Source organism: Balaenoptera acutorostrata, chromosome 3 (assembly GCF_949987535.1).
Source record: "Balaenoptera acutorostrata chromosome 3, mBalAcu1.1, whole genome shotgun sequence".
In the NCBI taxonomy this organism is placed as follows: Eukaryota; Metazoa; Chordata; class Mammalia; order Artiodactyla; family Balaenopteridae; genus Balaenoptera; species Balaenoptera acutorostrata.
Window position 1 is genome coordinate 154,176,173 of NC_080066.1, and position 15,201 is coordinate 154,191,373.

A 15,201-nucleotide genomic window follows, 5' to 3' on the forward strand; every position below is an offset into this window, starting at 1 on the left:
ATTGTCTCATTTAAAGCTTGTGTTTCCTTATTAATCTTCTGTCTGGATGATCTGTCCATTGGTGTAAGTGAGGTGTTAAAGTCCCCCACTATTATAAGTCTCTATTATTATTGTTACTGTTGATTTCCTCTTTTATAGCTGTTAGCATTTGCCTTATGTATTGAGGTGCTCCTATGTTGGGTGCATATATATTTATAATTATTACATCTTCTTCTTGGATTGATCCCTTGATCATTATGTAGTGTCCGTCCTTGCCTCTTATAACATTCTTTATTTTCAAGTCTATTTTATCTGATATGAGTATTGCCTCTCCAGCTTTCTTTTGATTTCCATTTGCATGGAATATCCTTTTCCATCCCCTCATTTGCAGTCTGTATGTGTCCCTAGGTCTGAAGTGGGTCTCTTATAGACAGCGTATATATTGGTCTTGTTTTTGTATCCATTCAGCAAGCCTGTGTCTTTTGGCTGGAGCATTTAATCCATTCACATTTAAGGTAATTATCAATATATGTGTTCCTATGACCATTTTCTTAATTGTTTTGGGTTTGTTTTTGTAGGTCCTTTTCTTCTCTTGTGTTTCCCACTTAGAGAAGTTCCTTTAGCATTTGTTGTAGAGCTGGTTTGGTGGTGCTGAATTCTCTTAGGTTTTGCTTGTCTGTGAAGCTTTTGATTTCTCCATCGGATCTGAATGAGATCCTTGCCGGGTAGAGTAATCTTGGTTGTAGGTTCTTCTCTTTCGTCACTTTAAATATATCGTGCCACTCCCTTCTGGCTTGTAGAGTTTCTGCTGAGAAATCAGCTGTTAACCTGATGGGAGTTCCCTTGTATGTTATTTGTCATTTTTCCCTTGTTGCTTTTAATAATTTTTCTGTGTCTTTAACTTTTGTCAGTTTGATTACTGTGTGTCTCCCATATTTCTCCTTGGGTTTATCCTGCCTGGGACTCTCTGTGCTTGCTTCCTGGACTTAGGTGGCTATTTCCTTTCCCATGTTAGGGAACTTTTCTTTTTTTTAAAAAAATTTTTTATTTACTTATTTATTTTTTGGCTGCTTTGGGTCTTCACTGCTGCGTGCAGGCTTTCTCTAGTTGTGGCAAATGGGGGCTACTCTTCGTTGTAGTGCACGGGCTTCTTATTGCAGGGCTTCTCTTATTGCGGAGTACGGGCTCTAGGCACATGGGCTTCGGTAGTTGTGGCACTTGGGCTCAGTAGTTGTGGCTTGTGGGCTCTAGAGCGCAGGCTCAGTAGTTGTGGTGCATGGGCTTAGTTGCTCCCCAGCATGTGGGATCTTCCTGGACCAGGGCCGAACCCGTGTCCCCTTCATTGGCAGGCAGATTCTTAACCACTGCACCACCAGGAAAGCCTTAGGGAAGTTTTCGACTATAATCTTCTCAGATATTTTCTCGGGTCCTTTCTCTCTCTCTCTTCTCCTTCTGGAACCCCTATAATGCGAATGTTGGTGCGTTTAATGTTGTCCCAGAGGTCCTTAGGCTGTCTTCATTTCTTTTCACTCTTTCTTTTTTAATTCTGTTCCACGGCAGTGAATTCCACCATTCTGTCTTCCAGGTCACTTATCCATTCCTCTGCCTCAGTTATTCTGCTATTGATTTCTTCTTGTGTATTTTTCATTTCAGTTATTGTATTGTTCATCTCTGTTTGTTTGTTCTTTAATTCTTCTAGGTCTTTGTGTAGCATTTCTTGAAGCTTCTCGATCTTTACCTCCATTCTTTTTCCGAGGTTCTGGATCATCTTCACTATCATTATTCTAAATTCTTTTTCTGGAAGATTGCCTATCTCCACTTCATTTAGTTGTTTTACTGAGGTTTTATCTTGTTCCTTCATCTGGTACATAGTCCTCTGCTTTTGCATTTTGTCAATCTTTCTATGAATGTGGTTTTCATTCCACAGGCTGCAGGATTATAGTTCTTCTTGCTTCTGTTGTCTGCCCTCTGGTGGATAAGGCTATCTACCAGTTTTTTTTTTTTTTAAAGCAGGAATCCTTTGGAAGGAAAAATGAAAAGCTTTATAAGTTTTCTTATTCCTTACATAGTCTCATATTTAAGCAGTGGTCATTTTTGCTATTTTTCTCGAAATAAATTAAGGATGCTTTGCTTTTGTGTAGAAGGAAATCATAATGACTACCAATTCTTGGTTTATCCATGAAATGCATAATGGATATTACATGAAAAAACAAAATTCACCAAGAGTCCAAAATTAGTTTTATGTTCATGCCATCTTTTACTATATCTGCTAAGAAACAAAACTGATTGAGGATATTATTTTTTTTTAATAAATTTATTTATTTTATTTATTTATATTTGGCTGTGTTGAGTCTTTGTTGCTGTGTGCGGGCTTTCTCTAGTTGCAGCGAGTGGGGGTTACTCTTTGTTGCAGTGTGCGCTCTTCTCATTGCGGTGGCTTCTCTTGTTGCGGAGCACAGGCTCTAGGCACACAGGCTTCAGTAGTTGTGGTGTGCAAGCTTAGTAGTCGTGGCTCTTGGGCTCTAGAGCACAGGCTCAGTAGTTGTAGCACACAGGCTTAGTTGCTCCGCGGCATGTGGTATCTTCCCAGACCAGTAGCTCGAACCCATGTCCGCTGCATTGGCAGATGGATTCTTAACCACTGCGCCACCAGGGAAGCCCCTAAGGATGGTTTTGTTTTGGTTTTTTTGTTGCTCTACTTTTTTACTATCCTCTGGTGAAGGGTAACAAGTGGGAAATAAAATTTAAGGAAAAGTAGAAAATGCTGGAATAGTTAGGTATAATCAATCACTGTATAGTCACTGTTTTCCAAATTTGAGGTCTGTATCTGATTATATTTTCAGAAATCTCTAATAATCAAGGGTAACTAGGACAGTTTCCCTACTAGTTTCAAAACTAGAAAATGGATTTTAAAACAAGAGTACCAGTTCTGCAACTGTTATGTGACCGTGAACAAATTACTTACCATAACTTCTCTGACCCTTTCTGACCCTCCATATCTGGAAAGGGAGCACTGGGGGAATTCCCTGGCAGTCCAGTGGTTAGGACTGTGACCTCTCACTGCTGACGGCCCAGGGTTGATCCCTGGTCGGGGAACTAAAATCCCACAAGGGAGTATCGCAGTATCTACCTCTGTGAGTAATGGATAAGGAGGGAGATATATTGATAAAACCTCACTTCACTTATAAGTGCCTGACACTTCCACCGTAAGGACTCAAACGTTAAGCCATATTATTTGGAAAAAGTATTCCACATGCATTTGAAGGAGAACATTCTCTGTTCTAATCTTGGCCCTGCCACCTAGTAGGTGTGTTACTTTTGTCTAATTGTTTACCCTCTCTAGACTTTAGTTGCCTCTTCTGTAAAATGGGGGTAATAATAGAATCTCCTTCAAAGGCTTGCTCAGGGTTAAGTGAGATAATACACGTCAAGATAATGCAAAGACATCTAAGCCCATGGCACATGGTGAGCATTCAGTAAGTGTTCGTGATTATGATGAAAATTATGATGTTTCAGTTAAGGGCAGCCTGGACAAAAGAGAGAAGATGTACCAAATCTGATATCTCTTCTCCTTCCCATTCACTAATCTCCAGCTATACTGTTTATACTAAACATGGTAAAGTATGTACCTTTTGTTTATTTTACTGCTGTTCCACTATAAATTATTAATAAGCCTCTTTTATGAGGTTTTTGTCGCAACTGACTGAGGCAGTAATTGGAGAATCTGTTAGTTATCATAAAGACCTTTCCACTTCGTAGTATCTTTATAAGCTCCAAGCTCATGTCTAATTTGAAAAGCCTAATATTTAGTGCCAGGGGTCAGGGCAGGAAGGAGAAGTGCTCAGTATGGGATGGGGGTGAGTTCAGTCCTACAGGGGATCTGTTTGATCGTCTGAGAACCTGGCCTTTGTTGCCACTAGGTAGGGTGCAAGAAGGACAAGGCTCTTCAGAGGCACTGGGGGCCAGAGAACACTGCCCTAATCTGCCACACTGTCTTCCCCACCCTTTCATCAGCGTGGTCTTTCTCCTCCCCTGGTAGTGGCAGAAGGGGGTCAGAATTGACAAGCCAAGGTTGGCTCCTGAGGCTTCCACTGAATCTGGGGCCACACTGGAGGGTGCAGCCTGAGTGTTCTGGCCCCCGGCCTCCACAGACACCAGAGATCACTCCCGACTTAGAGAAAGTGGCTTTCGTCACAAGAAAAATATTTGGGTCCTTTGGTGTGAAGACACAGTCCTGGGCTGTTGTCACTGAATTCTGTAACTAGGAATGAAGCACTATACTGTTACTAAAAATGACTTATTTTCTTTCAGAATTATCAGATTTTTTAAAAATCCAGAATTCTTCTATTTGTAAATGTCAAAATTGTTAGCTTCCTGGGACACTTCATAGGAGGACACTTTTCTTGGAATTCATATCTCCTCACTTCACTATTCCTTAGTGTCTCCTACTCAGCACCCTGCATTCAGCTTTGAGTACACCCCCTCTTTTCAGCATCCCCTGTACATCTCATTTGAAATGCTTCTTGAACCATCCTTTCTTTTCTGATTCCACTCTTTCCAGCCAGGTTTTAAGTTTATCACCTCTCACCTGTATTTTTCATAAAAACTTACATTTTTTTCTTTTGGATTATAAAAGTAATACATGCGCTTTAGAGTGTGTGTCTGTGTATGTGTGCATTTAAGGAAATTGCTTCTGCTCTCTGTACAGTTTCATATTGTGATTTTGTTTTTTAACTTGAGATATCAGCATGTTACTATATCGCTAAGTATTCTCCAAAAAAATTCTAATGGATACATAATATTCCCTTATATGTTTAGAGCAAAATTTATTTATCATATTTATTTAACATAATTTATTTAAATACTCTCAGCCATTTAGATCTTTCCTTTTTCAGTATTAAAATCAATGCTTGTTTTCAATTTCTGTTCACAGCATAGTGTAGTGAGTAAGAACATGGGATTTGGAGTTTCAAAGACTATGGTTCAGATCCTGGTTCTGCCATTTATTCCTAGGCCGCAGTTTCCTTTTTTGTAAAGTGGGGATTATAATAGTACTTGCCAATAGCATTATGACAGTTTGAATGAGATGCATGTAATATACTCGTTTTATACTCGTTTATACAGAGCTTGGCACATTGTAAGTGCTGCTAAATAGTAACTGCTATTATAATACTCACCTCAATAATGATCTGCAGTTGTTTTTTTAACGTAGTTCCTATAAGTTAGAGTGTAGCATCAAAGTGTACAAATATTTTGATACTTTTAATAATATATTGCCAAATTTATTTGTAGAAAGATTGTACCAATTAATAGTCTCATAAATAGTGTAATACATATCTAATATCACCCTTTGCCATGGTTAGGTACTATATTTTTGGTTATTATTTATGTCAGTGTAACACACGGAAGTGTTATCTTGTAATTTACATTTCTTTGATTGACAGTGGAAATGACTAGTTTTAATTGTTTAATTGGCTAATTATATTCCATTTTTGTAAATTGTTTATTGAAGTCGGTGCCCATTTTTCCATTGCCTGTGCATCTTTTTTCTAAATCAGTGAGTTCTTTATATAGTAATTATTATTATTTAGTATTATCACTAAATAAATAATAATAAATACTATTATTAAGTATTATAAATTATTGTTTATTATTTATTAATAACTATTATTATTTAAACTAAAATTTATCGAGCATTTAGAACTTTCATATGACACAAGGGTCAGAAAGGCTAAGTAGTTTGCCTAATTCTTAGAACCTTGTGTGACACAGAGTAAATACTCAGTAAGTACTTGCTGTTTTTGTTATTAATCTTTGTATTTCACAGCACGTCGCATAGTATGGTGTTTTGCACATAGTAGGAGCAGAATAAATACTTGTTAACTTATATTGACACTAGCCACCCTCACCTGTGCTCTTGGATGTGCACAGAAGCCAGCCTTTACTGAGTGCCTGTGTGGCAACCACTGTTTAAGCTCAGGTGGGTCAGCATCTCCTGGACTCTACATGATTTTCCCCATTATGATTTTAATGATACTTTTCTAAAACTCTGTAAAATCAGGTTATTTCCCTCACTTCATTTCTAGGTAACAAACCTGAATTTGGCAAGTGGCGTCATAAACAGAAGCAGTGCTTCAACTCCCCACACGCTTCGGCCTGTCATCAGTCCTAGTGGCCCAACATGGTCAATACAGTCAGACCCCCAAGCTCCTGAGAGCCACTCCGCCCCTCCTGGAAGCAGGTATGTAAAGGGCCATGGAGCCGGCATTTGGGTCACACAGGGGCAGCCTGAATCCTAAGCAAGTCATTCTCACTTTGAGTTCCCTGCACAGGCACCAGCAAGACAAGTGCCTCTCCCTACGTGTCCTAATCCTCTGGTGCTTGAATATAGGGCCTCATTTCACTTGTAAGACAGTTTGTGGGCAAATCAAATGAAAAGGAAATTTCTGATACAGTTCAGCAAGTTCACTTCCGGGTGAAAGAGCAAGAATTTATACTATGCTTAATCCTTGATCACAGTCAACATTTTTGTGTATTGACTTTTGACATTTTCTCCTTGACTCCTAATTCTTTTTTTATATCTTGTATTACATTGTGTTTCACTAACTTTGGACTCTTTTCTTTTGAAGCACGTATTTTATATGTTTTTATGTAGGTTATCTAATTGAACTCATAAAGCCTCCCTGGACAATGTTCATTTGGAAAGTGGGAAGGAAATTCCCTTTATGTAGTTGAGCAAAGTGGCAGAGGATAGATCCAAATAGATTCTGGCCATAAAGTCAGCAACTTCTGATTTAAAAAGAAACCACTGTATTGAATTCTAGTCTCGATCTGTATTTCAAGTTCCCCTGTGTAAAAAACGTAAGAAGAAACAGATTCCCACTACATCTTGCTTTAGTGGCTATTAAATATGGGTTTAATTGCATCTGTCCCTGAGTCAGATGAGCTAGAATGGAATGTGACTGTTACAATGAAGTATTCCAACCAGCTGAGATATTGTTCCCTCCAAATAAAGACACTCTGCCACAGGTGCCCCACCAACTCCCTACCCCAGGCCAGCACATCAGCCTCTGCCAACCAGCCACCTCTTTGGATGCTGCCCTGCCCTGAGGTTGGAGGAGCGACTGAAGGCTTGGGCATGGAGGAAATACCTAATTGTTGTTCAAGTATCTGTTGGTGTTAGAATGATTACTTAAGGAACTAATTTGGGAAGCAGAGACTCTGCCCAGGAAGCAAGATAAACATAAGCACATTACATCATGCTCTGGTACGGTGTCTTTCATACCAGTGATCATTGTGGTCAAGGGTGAAAAGAATCATCTCAATTCAGAATTATGAAGAGTTGAAGACCAAGAGGCAGGACTTTTGAAGACAGGACATCCTTCCACACTATTCTTTTCATAGGAGAAGTCTGTCCTTTGGTGATTTATGATTCCAGAGTAACCGCATTCCTAAAACATAAGTCGTAAAAAAGAAATTCTGTTTATACCACAGAGCTTTATTTTCCATATAAAATATTTCCAAATATTCCATTTTCATTTTACAGTCAGAGCCTTGTTTCTATGGAAAACACTTTCTCTGCAATCTTGGATATATTGTCTATATGACAAGGCTGCAACCGTTTTCCATACGGTAAGCAAAATGCCAAGACTATACATTTTGGAAAAATAGTTTTAGCTTTTTTTTTTTTTTTTGGCTGCACCACAGAGCATGCGGGATGAGATCCCCAACCAGGGATCAAACCCATGCCCCCTGCAGTGGAAGCTTGGATTCTTAACCACTGGACCACCAGGGAAGTCCTGAGTTTTAGCATTTTTCATACCTGTGTTTGGAATAAAAATTATGGCTGGGTTTCGAACTTTCTCTTGGTGATACCTGTTAATGCCGAGACACAGAAAGATGAAGGGATCCATCAAGGTCAGAGGCAGGACCTAGGGTGCAGTGCTGTGAGTGACCTTCTCCCAGCCAGACTGTGCTCATGGGCTGTGGTAGAATGGCACATGATACGATCGACTTCAGAACCACTGGCACCAGGAAGTAGCCCCTGCAGAGCCCCCTGGTCTTTCCCTTTGGGGGTTAGTTGTACCCATAACAGCCGTCTCTTCACCTACTCTTCAAGCTCGAGGGTCAGTTCTCAGGCCCCATTCTAGTCCAGGGTAGCCCTGGAAAATCTTCCTCTGCCCCGCCGACCGAGCAACCTCTGGTTGCCATGACAGCCTGCAAGCTCAGCTCGGGAGTTCCAGTTCCATGTGGAATTCCCAGAGATACCCACCCTAAAGAGCCTTAAATGAATTCTCAGAGGTCCTTTCAGAACTGGCTATGACATGGGCCCCAGCCAGACCTCCCTCAGGCATTCGCTCTGTCCCATGCCCCAGTTTCTTTATTTACCTGGTAAGTCACTGTTTTGTGGATATTTATTTAGTCTCTTGTTGTTCCTTCCTTAGTAGTAAGGGTGACTAAGTTTAATGAATAAGGGATTAGTAGTTTAGAGATGTGAGTTTTATTACTGATTTTTACACTAAGTGACCCTAAACTATTCATTTAATCTTTTTATTGGATAAGCATACTTATGTATAAACTGGCCTGTTTTGGGAGCTTTTAGGTTGTCCTTAAAGCACTTTGATCTCCCTGGAAGTGGGTGCTAAGTAAATAAAAGGTCCTCTTACTTGTACATCTACAAAAGCATCAGTGGATTCCAGTGCTGATAAACTCTCATAACTCACTCAACCAGGGGCTGCCCTGTAAACAGTAAAAAGATGTAAAGAGAATCCAATGCTGGCTGTACTTTTCATCTGCATCTTGGAGGATTCAGTGACTTGGTAGCCACAGGAATGAAAACTGGTGACTCACAAGAACTCAGCAAATAGTGTTATTTTTCATTTCCCTGTGGCGTTGCTATTGTTCTCAATTTTATGGATCACACAAGTTTTCACCAGACAACCTTGTTCTTCCCCCGCTGTTTTGAAACCACCCCAAATGTAGCCCAGGGCTGTCGTCTCCCATTGGGTCAGTGTGAGCTCAGCCCAGCTCCTCAGATCCCTCGGTTCCTTTGGTCTGTCTGGAGTCCCTGTTGGAGCTTTGTTGTGGGAGAGGAAGGCAGAGAGCCCACGCCTTGCCCAGACAGTCTGAGGCCTGGCCGTGGAGCTTGCAGTTCCCTAGACACTCGGAGTTGGACTTGGCCAGCCATTCCTCTGTTGTTACTTTTCAGAGGTAATAAGTGAGATTAACTGCAGGCCATTCTCCAGAAGAGAATGTAGTCAGGGCCAAATACAGTCACATGTTTAGAAGCCTGAGGTGTGCCTCCGAGCAAGGCCGATTGAGAATTATACAATCTGGCCTCCAGGATGCAGGTACCGAATGTCCGCAACCTGTTTTTTCTTAAAGGGATTGTATTTGATTTCTAGATGCTGATACCTGGGTACTAAGCTTTTCTTTAGCCAATGAAATGGGTCGGGTTTTTCAAGCTGCCTTTTAATTATCTACTTTTCTGGGTACCCGGGGAATTGTTAGGAGCTGAGATTGAAGTGCAGAGGCATCTCCTCGTTACCGCCAGCCTTGCACGGAACTGGACCATGTCAGGGAGGAGCACTTTCTAGGTGAGGAGCGCATCTTTCTTTGGGAGACCTGGAAGGGTTACTGTAAAGTTCTGGCTGCTGCTTGGAATGATTTGGGAAGGACAGGGCCTCAGACGGCTTGGCAGGAACCTGAGGCTCTGTTTTTTTCCAGTCCAGCCCTTCCTCGTGGATCGAGCTGTCAGGGAATCCCACGAATGTCTGGCTTCTGCCCCTTTGTATGTTTTTCCAGCATTTGTCATTGAATTATTTTTATCCATCTCGGGTTTTTTCACACATGCAACCTGGGGATTTGTCTGTTCCTCGATGTTAAAGGTGAGGAAGGTTGAAGGCACAGTCATGAGTTTGTTCCTTCTTTTTGTGACAGGGCAAGACATCGTGGGCCTAGGCTGTGTGGCCTGGTGGCCTCTACTCTGGAAAACAGCTGTATGTCAGAACTTTAAATTCTGTACTGGGGAATGGGGTACAATGAAGCCCCAAATCTTAGAAATTTGGGTGATATTTCATGTCACCTTGTTCCTCTGCCCTCTTACTCTTTAGTAATAAATTATAGTCTGGTACCTTTCTTTACATAATTTTTTGAAACAGATTTTCAGAGATTCTGATACCAGTTTAACTAATACTTTTCTCCCTTGTTTTAGATTATTTCTTTTTTTTTAAAAAAAAATTATTTATTTATTTATATTTATTTATTTTTGGCTGCGTTGGGTCTCCGTTGCTGAGCGCGGGCTTTCTCTAGTTGCGGCGAGCGGGGGCTACTCTTCATTGCGGTGCACGGGCTTCTCATTGCGGTGGCTGCTCTTGTTGTGGAGCACAGGCTCTAGGTGAGCAGGCTTCAGTAGTTGTGGCACACGGGCTCAGTAGTTGTGGCTCGCGGGCTCTAGAGCGCAGGCTCAGTAGTTGTGACACACGGGCTTAGTCGCTCCACGGCATGTGGGATCTTCCCGGACTAGGGCTCGAACCTGTGTCCCCTGCATTGGCAGGCGGATTCTTAACCACTGCGCCACCAGGGAAGTCCTAGATTATTTCTCACGAATGTTGCTGGAGGTTCAGGACTCTGACTTCCCATCTTTTCATTTTCAGTTCTCAGAAATATTGAGTTTATTTTCTTTAATAAAACATGTTCTGTTCATTTTCTATGTGTCAGACATTGTGTTAGCTGCTGGGAGTAGCGACAAATAAGACAGAATCGTCCCCAGTCTCCCAGAGTTTACTGTCCAGGATGTATCTTCTATGCTCTTGGCGTAGTGCTCAGCGCTGGGTAGGGTCTAAAAGACTTTGAAGACCTGGTGTTGGATCACTAAGAGGTTACTATCTAGCAGCGAGAAGGAGACACATACACATGGAACAGTTAGGAAGCAGTGTTGGACAGCATATAACAAAAAGATTTAAATTGTGTGACCCAGGCAAGTAGAAGAAGGAGAATCAAGAAGAGGGTGTAAGTATTTAACCCTGTCACCGGCTACAACATGGCTGAACCTTGAGGACATAATGCTAAGTGAAATGAGCCAGTCACAAAAGGACCAATACTGTATGATTCCACTCCTATGAAGTATCTAAAGTCGTCTAAATCGTAGAAACAGAAAGCAGAAAGGTGGTTGCCAAGGGCTGGGGGAATAGAGGAGGGGGAATTAGTGTTTAATGGCTATAGAGTTTCAAATTTGCAAGATGAAAAAGTTCTAGAGATCTGTTGCACAACAGTGTGACTGTACTTAGCACTACGGAACTGTAGTCATAAAAATGGTTAAGATGGTAAATTTAAAGTTATACTTTTTTTTTTAACCACAATAAAAAGAGAATCGGAGGAGGAGTGTGTGAGGTTTTAAAAGAGAGCCCATAGTTCTGCAAAAATTACTCAGCGACCAAAATGGTAAGGCTTTGTTTCCATTTTCTTCCTCTGTTTAGGGGAATTATTCTGAAACTAGTACTTTAAATGCTTCTATTTCTTTAAAAGCACGTTAACTTTATAGGAAAGGAGGCCATCAACCCCTGTTAGGAAGATGGCAGGGTATAGTGAAAAGAGAAGGGACTTTAGGGTTTGCCTTACTGAGTGTATGACCTTGTTTGTGCAAGTTACCTAGCTTCTCTGAGCCACAATTTCCCCATCTGCTTAAAAGTACAGATAATAATACCTACCTCATTAAGTTGTTATAAGATTTAGTTGAGTTGTGCATGTGAAAGTAGCCAGTATAGTGCCTGGTTTTGGTGTCGGTTCTTGATACCACTTAGTTCCCTTTCCAGGAAAAAAAAAAAAAAGGAGAAACTTAAAATTGGACTTGCTTGGGATGTGGGATTGCTACACTCCGTGTTTTAGTATCTAGTTTAGAGGAAACTGGCCATCAGCCATATGCAGTGCACTCCTGGAGCTGGATCGCAGAGATGTAGCCTTTCCAGCTGAGGAAGGGCCATCAGAGTGGGGCCCACAGGAGACTCTTCCTTTTCTTTGACCCCTTTGTTGAAGGGTGACTTCTTTCTACTCAACAGGCCCTTCCTCTCTGCTATCTTCTTCTGAATGTTGAAATTTCCATTGCGGCTCAATGTTCCAGCCAGTAAACACTCATATTTTCCATCCATCCTGGGGGTCGAGCTTTGGGAGAGCTTTCCTCTGGAGGAGTTTGGAGCTTATAATTTTGTACTTTATCCTGTTATATAAACAACACTCTCTAGCCAAAGAGCACAATCACAAAAAGAAACCACTTTTGGGGGGCCTAAAAACAAAAAGAAACTCTTTCTTGTTCAGAGTTCTGTAGAAGTGCTATTTCTCTCCTTATCCTCCTTCCTTCCCATAAAACAAAGTTTACCTGACCTTCTTCCTCCTGAGTCTTAGCTCTTAACCACTCCTTCCCCTTGAGAAAAACGCTTCTCTGGCACACGAGTGATAAAGGCCTGAACTTCTATCTGAAATTCCTCTGCTTCTTTTCTCACTCAGCCAGACACATAACCTCTCAAGGGTTATGCTCTGTGTCAGTTCAAGCTCTGTGACAGATTCTACAGTTCCTCCTTCACCAAGAGAGCTGAGTGCTGTAGGTGTTTGTACCAAGGCCAGAATCACTGGACTTCTGCCTATTGAAGGAATGTTGGTAAACTTTGGAAATGTGTCAGAGATCGCTGGCTGGACATCATACCAAGGCCTAGGCAAAGTAAGTTTGGGAATGTTTGGGCCTAGTCTCAGGAGTGGAAGACGGGGATCTTTTCTTATCTGCAAGCCAGAATAAAATGCAGCTTGCTTTGTGGTTTGCCAGTGTAGCATTTTTCCAGTTTCGTTTGCCTTCTCCCCTCCCTCTCAAAGCATTAAAGATAAACTACCTTATATACATTTCCTCAGGATTAACACACACACATGCACACTCGGACACATACACACAGAGTCATTGTTAGAGGCAAGACCCTGTCTTATTTAGCTGTTCACTTTGTAATTTGATATCCATCCACAATTGATGATTATTTTGGTTTTAAGAGGACTGAATGACAAAAATCCACGTACAAGCTGAGTGAGACTCCTTTTCTAGAATTAGGAAATTTTATCAGAGTTACTTAATTCATAATTCAGTTTAATTCTCACATGGTTTTTCTGTCATCTTCTATCTTTCCAACATAGCTGTTTACCAGCCCTAAAAGAGTTTGGAAAGAATCACAGTGGTGAAGAAACACTATCTTTCTTTCTGACTCTTGTAGAGAAACACTGATGATCCATTTTTAAAGCTTACTTAATGTTGACTCAACAAATTTAGGACGACCAACTGGCTTCACTGAACCTTTAGCTAAAGACCTCATCCTACCCTCCTGCCCATCTTTCTGCTGAAAGACTCTCAGCATATTACTGACCGAGTACAGCTAAAATATCAATGTGGTTTTTTTTTTAAGTCCTAGGATTTAAGAGGCTAAAAGGAAAAAAAATCTTCCTGTATCTATATTTTAATAAAAGAAAACAATAGACTCATACTGTCTGAAAAGGAGTACAGGTTCTCTCGTCCCTGCAGCCCTTTTGAGGAGCAAAATTTTGGTGTAAGTTCTGGTTTTGGTGTAGTTTCCTGATAACTCTTAGTTCCCTTTTCAGAAAAGAGAAAAACATAAAATTAGACTTGCTTAGGATACGGTATTGCTACACCACTGAGTTCAGATACAACTGGCCATCACTCACGTGCACTGTCATATCGTATCACAGTGGCGAAAGCAGTTACACCTAATCACAATGCTCAGGTTTACATTATTTGTTTTTATAGTGAAGTAAGGATCTATATATTTAAATTTTGATTATAAACTATTAAAATCTAAGGAAAAATAAGAGAAGCTAAACTTAAAAGGTAACATTTTAATGTGGAGCCAAGTGTTCTCTGGGAAATGCAAGTAGGGCTAGAGTGAGAGAGGCAATATATGAGAGCTTAGGGATTCAAATGTCACATCATGTGGCAGGCCCACGTGTTCGTAACAAGCAACAGTAGAACTCTTGTCCTAATTGGACCATTCTTATGCTTCAGAGGCAATAAAGGGGTGTTTTTTGGCTTTCATGAATTATCAGGCTAAGACTTGTATTAATTTGGCTTCAAAGTCAATAATCAATGCCATGTTTTGCCTGGTTTTTTAAAAGAAGTTTTACTATCTTTCTGTGACGAAAATGAAATATGGGTGCATCTCAGTAATGTGACTATAATCTAGAAGGCTTTAGATGAGAAAATTAGGCTCTCTGGCACCACAGGTAAGGAAACCATAAGGGGGGGGTAATAAATAGGTTGTACTTAAAGGCTACAGGAAATCAAATTATGTTCTTGTGAAACTGGGTTGCACCAAGGAAAACTGAGCAGATGAAAATATCTGCCTATATTATTTGTGTTCTCAAATATCTTGCTAGCTGCTTGAACCCAACACTGACATTTGAAATACAAGACCCTAAGAGAAGAGTTTTTTTACCTTCTTCACCAAATATTTAGTATATTGAAATACTTGAAAAAGAAGAAAGGTGAAACTGGTAATAAGTAATGTTCCAGCTGGAAAATGGCTTCATCTGGTAGTTGTTAAAACAATGTTATCCTAAAAAAGTTAGCATGTTACTGAATATCTCCTAAATGCAAGGCATGGGGCTGACTCTGACGGAGGTAATAGACAGGGTCTCTCTCTGTCTGGAGGAAAGTTGATAGTCATTTAAGTTACTAATGCAAGTATTGTAAGGCAATATGTACTTAATTGTTGATGAAGAGGATTATGCTGTTAAGTGGTACAAGTTCAGAGGAGAAATTGATCACTCTGACTGGAGAAAGTGGCAAAAACTTCACAGAAAAGAAAGGTGTGTGAGCTGACTCTGGAAGGGCAGCTGGGGCTTGGGTAGGCAGAGAGGCTAAAATTAATCAATCAAGAGGTAATTGCACATTTACTTTCTGCTCCGTGCTATGCGAGGATCTATGAGAGGATCAAGAAATGTGCTCCACACTCCTGTAAGTTAGAGCTGACACTCAGCAGGGCGGTCTGGAGAATACTGCCCTGGAAGTTTGCTTATTTTTGGCATGTGAAATATAGAGCGAGTGATTAAAGGGGTGCATTTGGGCTCAGCGGAGCTCGCAATTCAGAAAAGGTACTAAAGAAGGGTGGAAATCTAAGGCTCTGCAGAGGGAGGGTTTAAGGTAGGGTTTAAATACAGTCCTAGATTGTATATAGG

At 40.8% G+C, this 15,201-nt stretch overlaps 1 protein-coding gene across 12 annotated transcripts in view; it reads left to right on the plus strand.

Moving 5' to 3' along the window:
• TTLL5 (tubulin tyrosine ligase like 5) overlaps positions 1-15,201 on the plus strand; it is a 325,193-nt gene that overhangs the window by 157,914 nt on the left and 152,078 nt on the right. For all 12 annotated transcript variants that reach the window (XM_057543387.1, XM_057543385.1, XM_057543396.1 and 9 more), the window contains one exon: positions 6,066-6,220. In XM_057543387.1, the coding sequence (XP_057399370.1) occupies positions 6,066-6,220 (155 nt within the window). The remainder of the gene's footprint in view (positions 1-6,065; positions 6,221-15,201) is intronic.